The 8,607-nt window shown below is 37.0% G+C and overlaps 1 protein-coding gene and 1 non-coding gene across 2 annotated transcripts; one reads left to right on the forward strand and one right to left on the reverse strand.

Annotated features, from left to right (window-relative positions):
• Nucleotides 1-1,162: 1,162 nt before the first annotated feature.
• On the forward strand, nt 1,163-1,234 carry TRNAQ-UUG. Its single transcript has one exon. It is a non-coding gene; the product is annotated as a tRNA-Gln (tRNA).
• A 2,906-nt stretch (nt 1,235-4,140) lies between these two features.
• Nucleotides 4,141-6,339, reverse strand: LOC110920966 (LEAF RUST 10 DISEASE-RESISTANCE LOCUS RECEPTOR-LIKE PROTEIN KINASE-like 1.5). Its single transcript, XM_022165217.2, has one exon. It carries the CDS (start codon nt 6,232-6,234, stop codon nt 4,384-4,386), a length of 1,851 nt encoding a protein of 616 aa, XP_022020909.1. The 5' UTR covers nt 6,235-6,339; the 3' UTR covers nt 4,141-4,383.
• Nucleotides 6,340-8,607: the final 2,268 nt, after the last annotated feature.

An 8,607-nucleotide genomic window follows, 5' to 3' on the forward strand; every position in this document is an offset into this window, starting at 1 on the left:
AAAGTTATGAGGATAGATTGCAAAAGATAAAAAAGTTTTGGGTTAAAAGTAAAAAAAAAAAAACAAATAGTTTTGGGTTAAAAATAATTTATGAACTACCTTTGGGTGGAATGTAAAAAAAAAATCAATTTTTTTTGGAAAACCCCCAAAGCCAAGGTTACAACAACCTTATGCATAACTATTTTTTCTTTGAAAACCCCCAAAGCACACCCCGCGTTGCGGCAGGGTGTAAAACGGTGTCAAATAGTACTAATGCCACACAACCGTCATCGACCACCAACACTGACTTGACCCAGGATATGCGTGCTGCGACGAACCTGTCAACATGAAAAAATAGAGGTAAAAACGTTCAACCACACATGCACGTTGCGCCGTGTTAACTTGCAAAATTTGAAACAAAACATAAAAAAGTTGAACCACAGTCGTACGTTGCGTCGTATTAACTCGAAAAATTTAGAACTATACGTAAAACGAAAATTTGCGAAAGATGAAAACTAAAAGCGACAAAAGTTGTGAAATTATAAATTGCAAATAATGAAGGTTTTGTGTTAAAGTTAAAAAACAAATTGTGTAGGGTTAAATGTGCAAAAGGCAAAAATCTTTGGACTAAAAGTAAAAAATCAAGTTTTTTTTTTTTTTTTTGAAAAACTCATAAAGCACAATGTACAAGTTCTATTGCATGTTTTTGTTGCTTCTTTATAGTAGTTTTAATTACATTTATTCAACTCCTACAATACATATGGTTTATATATGTATAACTTTTTAATATATAAAATTACATTTATTCAACCCGTGTAATACACGAGGTTATAACATAATTTTATATAATATTATTTGTTTTGTTACATGCGGCATGACATTTCATTTTAGTTGTTTAATGTTTAATATACATGTCAGCACATATGGCATGCTCCGTGTGTCTATGACTAAATTTTTTATAATACGAAAACTTAAAAAAACGATTGTTTCTATGTGTAGAAAAAATTAAATACCTTCGATAACAAACCTTAAATAAAGTATTAATACTAATTCTTTTGTATGCAATTTGGTGATTTACCTTTATAAAGCTTATTTTTAAAGTATAAACAATTGCTATATATACCTACTTAACATCATTTTGAGAGCATATTAAAGTCTATACTACAGTTACCAGAACACAAGTGGTTCTATGGTGTAGTGGTTAGCACTCTGGACTTTGAATCCAGCGACCTGGGTTCGACTCCCGGTAGGACCTTTTTTTCTTCTTTTTTATTTGTAAGTTTCTGTATAAAGATTACAAGTTAGATACCAGATTTAAAATCTAAAAAATAGTAAACAAAAGTTAGGAACGTTATTATGACCAAGCTCATTGAACATGACCCCAAGCAGCGTATCGGTCTTAGGTTTGTTCTAACGCATGCGAAAGAGGAACATGTTGAATCAAGGGCGGTCCGTTAGGCTTATCAACTTAGGCTAAGGACTAGAGCCACAAAAAACAAGGGCCTCTATTTTTCTTTCTTATCATATATTAGACTTGTTTTTAGCACGTTCAAACACCGTTTCTAGGCCCTGGATTTAGGATTTTAGTCAGGAGTCCACACTCTCTGTGCACGCATCATTCTAGAATCCAAAAGCAGCGCTGCAACACACTAACCGTCATTACTTGCGCTGTCTTTTGAGTAACCAATGTGAAATTGATCGCGGATTGTGCGAACTTACGGCCAACGTTAGGAAAAATCACTGTTATGGTTAATCAATTTCTCAAATCTCAATCTCAATAGGGCCCTGACTTTGTTACACATCACGATCTTAGAATATATATCAAATTATAAAAATGCAACTAATGATTGTTTAAGACCTGTTATAGGCACATTTGTATATATCAACCGCTTACAATGCAAACAAATGTAACTTTTGATTAAAGTATCATGACCAACCTGTTGAAAAGCCTCGTAAGGCTAACACATTTGGTATTTTCGAACAACAATTGAGTGCAAATTCCCTCATCTGAAACTAGTTTCTTAATGTTTATACTCTCCAAATTTGGGATTCTTAAAAAAAAAAAACTAATGGACATTAGCTAAATTCACATACAAGTCCTATGTGGGATATGACACGGTGGAACACGAGGAAAATAGACGAGACTAAGGGGACGTATAGATCCCATAGTAAAGTCAGGGCCGACCCGTTAGACTTTCCACCTTAGGCACTGACCTAGGGCTTTCAACTTTTAGTAAGTTTTATATATTGTGTATTTATTAGACCCGAAAAAAACAAAACTAAACCAATTATTTTGTTAAAGGAGCATAGATAAAAATTGTTTAGGAAGAAAGCCTTCACGCCCGGGTAAAGCAGGAGGGTTTTGTTAGTAAATATGTTGAAAATGATAATTTTGAAAAAGGGTCACCACTTCGTAGTTCACTTAGGGTCTCCAAAAACATTGGAACGACTCTGCAGTAAACTCAAGAGAAGAAAAGGATGATTTAACATGCTTAGGGTATAAGGAGTGGTTAAACACTTTAAAGTGGCAAACCAAAAAACCGACCAATGAGAGCGCGCCATGTCAATTAGGCAAAAGTGTTTAAAGTTTGGTGAAAAATGTTGGCAATGGTTTAAACATTTGGTGTAGTGGTAAACTTTTTAAATAAAAAAAAGGAAAAAAATGTGATTGGTTGAGATTGGAATGGACCCCACCCCACACCCCTCTCTCTCTCCTCTTCTTCCCTTTGCCGCAGCGGTGTTCCATCACCGATTTACCCCCCATTTCATCAAACACCCACGCGGCAAACAAGTTGGCAATGGTTTGCCGTGCTCTTGCCGATCGGTGATGGCCTTTTGCCGCCCACCACTCCGCATCCCCTTATGTTTTAAGAAAATGCAGGTCTAATCAAGGTAGAATTATTGGTTGCAAATTCATCAAAAAGAGAAAGTAAGTGATGCTGTGATGGTATGTTAAGGCAACCCATGTGGGTTTAGGCTACAACCATTGGTGACCAAAACCTTGGTTGGTTGGTCAAAAAGTAAAAAATAAAATAAAAAAATCATATAAAATTCACGACCAAGTTGGTGTGGCAACTTTGGTTGATGATTTTTTTATTATTTTAAAAATGCCACATGTTGGCTATTGAGTGGTTCTTTTATAATTATGTTTTTCATTTTTGTTTTATAAACAATTAATTCTAGCTAAAACATGATTTTCTTTAATAACTTTTTAATATTTAATTATTAAAAAATCTAAAAACACAGTGTTGTTTAACTTTTTTTGTGAACATATCGATATAAATTTTATCAAAAACTGAGTTCCACATGTACTGATCTTACTGGTTCGTTAGATTTTTTTCAATAATTTTATTAACTATGTTTGATGAATGTATGTGTTTTTTAATTAAAAGATTTCTTATATTGTTGTTATTTATTTTGCTTTTAAAACAAATCGGTTTCAAATGAAAATATTAATTGTAATTATTTTTAACACATTTATGGATAATTAATAAGCATAAAAATATATATTTAATAAAAAAATGTTATAAAGGTTGGGTTGTGAATGTGAGTAGAAGGTTGAGGTAGGTTGGGTTGTGTAGGTGGAAGAGAGAGAAATTAGTTTTTTATTATAAGGTTGGGTTGGAGAAGGTTGTGGATGGAGATAGCCTTATATATGTTGGGCATTTGGGCCAAGTATTGGTCCAATAAGTTCTTATCAAGTGATACCCAAGCTAAGCTTTATGTTATATCTGTCTAGTATCCGGACCAATTATTGGTCTTTTCATAGGGTGGATAGGCATGGGCTTATATGTCTGTATATGGGTTTAGAGGTGGACATAAAAACCAACCCGACCCGACATGCATAAGGGTTGAACATGGTTAAACCCAATTTGAACCTCTCAAAACCCGGTTTCAACCCGATCAAAACTAATCTTTTCCCCTAAAAAAACTGGTTCTAACCCGACCCGGCTTAGCTAGATATGGTTCTAACTTTTGTCAACCCAACCCAACCCGGTTTCAACCCTAACCAGTTTGGGTCCAGAACCCGATTTGTGCGCCTCTATCTAGTTCAAGTATTGTTCCAAAAGCTTCATCAAGTTCTAATCTTTGTGCATCTATAGAATGATCTAAATTACTAAAACTAGAACTAGACACATTGTTAATATAAAGTCTAAATTAGAAAGGAGAAAGCAAATTTTGTCACAACTATATAAACTCCAAACACACGTGTGAACCATCATTCATACATCATACATCCAAAACTTGTACTATAAAAAAGAAGTAAACAATAAAAAAAATAGTTAGGCTCTAAGTAGTGGGCTAACGCACCCTTTCAAATGGAGGGTTTTCATTGGCGTCCTTTTAAACCCGTTACGGTTGGCGTTAAACGACTACACTCAGCCTAACTATAACAAAAATAAATTACATAACCGGCCCGCCATCCGGAACAACACTATTCGAATTCGCTGCCCTAATCATCCCCACCGCCGAACCACCACCACCACCACCGCCACGTGTACGTCCCTTAATCCTCCTCAACTCCGCCACCACTTCTTTCGCATCGGGCCGATCATCCCTATCGGCTGCCACACACCGAAACGAAAGCTCCGCCACCGCCGCGACAGCACCACCATCCACCGTAGCTAACCTCGGATCAATCACCTCCGCCAACAACCCCATCTGAATCTTCCCCACCGCCATATCCGCCAACGTCATCTCCCTCTTATCTCTATTCACATCAACCGCTTTCATCCCGGTAACCAATTCCAATAATACCACTCCAAAACTATAAATATCACTCTTTTCGGTCAACCGGAACGACCGGTAATAATCCGGATCCAAGTACCCAGGAGTCCCTTGCGGACCGGTCCACACACAACCCGGATCCAACAACCTTGATAACCCGAAATCCCCAACTTTAACACGCATATCCTTGTCCGCAAATATGTTGTTCGACGTAATGTCTCTATGAACAATCGGCGGAACGACCGAAAAATGAAGGTACTCGATCGCAACAGCGATCTGTAACGCGATATCCAGCCGCACGTGCCAGGGTAAACACGTTTTCCTGTGCACGTGCAGATGATCCGAAAGCGTTCCATTAGGCACATACTCGTACACAAGTAACAACCCTCTCGGGTCACTACAATACCCATGAAGTTTAACCAAATTCGGGTGGTTTAACGACGACAATATCAAGATCTCATTACAAAAAGACTTCATTGAGACCGAATTCGAAGTGGGATTTTGTTTGTGTAAGAATTTAATAGCGAAAACCCTGTTTTGTTGTTCAAAATGACCCACGAAAACCGACCCGAACCCGCCGTCACCGATTTTGTGAACCGGGTCGAAGTTGTTGGTTGCTTGTTGAAGCTCTTCGAAAGTGTAAACCGGTGGTAACAAGCTGGCAGACCGGTGCCTGTGGAGGTAGACAACCGCTGGATCTTGAACCGGTGATAGCTTTTTTGTTCTTGAAATATATGTAAATAAAATAATTAGTAACATACATAAGACCAATGTAGCTAAAGACATCATAGCTATACGTATGTTACGTTTTGTGTGAACCGGTTTTTGGGTTTTGAAGTTCGTTGTTTGAAGGCATAAAAACGGTTTGTTGGGGTGGGTAGAGTTGTATCCACAGGTTCCGTTTAAGGATTTGCAAGATTTGCAGGTGGTGAAGTAAGAATCTTGTTGTTGATATTCGACTTGGATTCCGAATCTTAGGAAGCTGTCGAGGAAACCTAGGATGTCTGGTTGACAGCCTTCATGGGTGAGTTGTGGAGGAGGATGAGATCCACAAGAGTTGATGAGGTGAAGGGGTGTTTTGGTAATTTTACAAAGGTATGGGCAGTGGGTGCAGTTAGGTAAGGTGGTGGTGGTGGGTGGGTTGCAAGGGGTGATGTAAGAGAGGCGAGAGCAGAATGAGTCGGTGGGTTTGAATGGTGAGTGTGAGAGGTTTATGGGTTGGGTTGGGATGGTGGTGGTGGTGGTGGTGCATTTAGTGGTGGTGGGGGTGGGGGTGGGGTGGGGGAAGAGGGAGAGGGTGGGGGTGGTGGGGTCGTAGGTGAGGAGAGAGAAGTGGTGGTTGTTGATGGTGATGGTGGCGGAGAGTGGTGGTGGGTGGCATGTGATTTGGAAGGATGGGTGGCCGGAGCCAGGGGTGGTTGAGAAAGGGTATGGTGGTGTAGTGGTGGTGAATGGTGGGCATAGGTGAGATGTTACGGTGGTTAGAAGGAAGATGAGTGGTGGAATAAGGCGGAATAGTGGTGGCATTATTTGTGGTCAGAGTGTGGAGATCTGAAGAATCTTTTGGGTTTGAAACTTGGTCAGAGTGTGGAGTTCATGTTTTACTAACCTAGGGGAGGGGGGTGGGGGGTGGGGGGGGGGGGGTGGTTCACGTGAAGAAGAGGAAAAGAATGAGGACAAAGAGCCACAAAAGGTGGGCAGTGAGGACTGTGCAAAACTGGAAAAAAGAAAAAGAGGGAGCATTCATATAGTGATCCAAAATATACACAAAATCTTTTGATTTTAACATGATCTTATTTAATAATATGAAAATGAGAGTTGTAAAAATAAATAAAAGATAGTATATTTAGTATATATTTAGTTGCATGTTTGTGTTAATTTCAGACTAGTTTGATTTGTATAGTATATAATTATGTAAAGTTAATTTCATGTTTTAAGTATTATTGAAAATGTATTGATTAGGGGTGAGCAAATTAACCACCATAACCGACATAACCGAACCACTAATAACCGATAACCAATATAACCAATGGTTATGGTTATGAAACTTTGTATAACCGCTCAATCGGTTATGGTTATGGTTATGAAGCTTTGGTTAACCGATATAACCGAAACCGAACCGAACTTGTGATGTTAACTTTACATAATGGATTTGTGTTTTACAAAACCATATAGAGGGTTTTTAGTAAGATAAAAGTATGTTAGTAACAAAATGATCTTGATGTAGATGTCATTTATTTTGATAAAGAACTAAGGTGTTATGGCCATAATTGTTTTTGTCTGAGAATTACCTTACTAAAAAGAACCCTAAATCAGTAGTTTAACCAAAAAGTTTAGTCTCCATTATCTTATAAAATAGGCTCAAGCTAAGTTCAAATCGTGCACAACCCTATTTATTTCAAACCTTGCATGGTTACTTAACCGAAATTAACCAAAACCGAACCATAACCGACTTCATAACCGATTAACCGTAACCGAAGTTTGGTTATGGTTATGGTTACAGAAACTCCATAACCGAACTAGTGGTTATGGTTATGGTTAATAGTAAAAACCGAACCAAACCGACCCATGAACACCCCTAGTATTGATAGCGTAGTTGAAAGAATCTTTAGGCGCTAGTCGGCAGTAGGGTACCAACTAGCGATTAATCGGGATTAGTCGTGATTAATCGGATTGATATTTTAATATGTGATTTTAAGTTTTATATATACATATATATACACATTTTTATATGTAATTTTTTAAGTAGACGTGTTTTAAACACTCATCTACTCATTTTTGTAAGTATACATGATTAATTGTCGGAATTTACAGGTTTTGGCTGGAATCTAATCGGAATCTCGGTGGAATAGCCTATTTCCGGCCGAGTAAAGCTGGTTTCGGCCAACTAGGACCGATTTCCGACCGACTAGAACCGGTTTTCCGGCAGACTAGGGCCAGCTAGGACCGATTAGGGCCGACTAGTGATTAGTTCACCAATTACCTAAAAATTAATCAGTGGCCGGCCGACTAGCGATTAATCGCTTACTAGTCGCCAATTAATCCCGATTTTTCCAACACTGATTGATAAATAGAAACATACTCGATTTTGACGTGTAAATCCTCTGTAAAGTATCTATTCTTTTAATCATGAGAACCGATTATCGATACACACCTTTCCTGGCTCTCCCCGTGCTCGACTCCGACCACCCTTAGTATTTTTTTTTTCAAGTATATACTTCTTGTGTGTTAACATTTGTCCTTTTTCCATTTAACTATTTAAGTTATATAAAAAAATGAGTTAGGTGCTTACTTCTGTATATTTAAAATCATTTTTTATTGTACATGATTATAAAGTTGGTATGTGATTAATTCATGTAATCTCGTGTATTTTATTGTACATAATTATAAAGGTTGGTATGTGATTATTAATTCATGTAATCTCATGTATTTATAGATAAAATATTGCCTGCTATGATCAATCCTATATAATCTATAAATACATAAAAGAAAACTTTTGTCTTGTGATTTTCTTGTATATGATTTTAAGTGTATTAATTATTTCAAGAGGCTAAGACGTAAACAGAAGTCAATTCAACTATACTTGGCTCTATTCAGAAAAGGTGCCGATTTAATTTAATAATACTTAAAGCAATTATAAATTTGATTTTCTCTATTTTTAATGCATATTGAAGTATTTTAAGTTGGTTGTAATGAGAAAATAAGTGGTCCATGTCACACTGATAATTAATTATTTTGTTTGTTTTTATATAGATTGATGCATTATTGCTTGATATGAGTGGCCCATTTACGTTGATTTTCAATTAAAAGTAATATCTTTTTAAAAACTTAATTAAGCCTTCAAAACATATCTTTTATGTTTCACTATCAATATTTTTATTACATATAAAAATAAACTAT

This window comes from Helianthus annuus, chromosome 17 (assembly GCF_002127325.2).
Source record: "Helianthus annuus cultivar XRQ/B chromosome 17, HanXRQr2.0-SUNRISE, whole genome shotgun sequence".
NCBI lineage: Eukaryota > Viridiplantae > Streptophyta > Magnoliopsida > Asterales > Asteraceae > Helianthus > Helianthus annuus.

Excerpts from the sequence above, each read along its gene's own strand:
- LOC110920966 (XM_022165217.2), bottom strand. The coding sequence starts at position 6,234 with ATGCCACCACTATTCCGCCTTATTCCACCACTCATCTTCCTTCTAACC.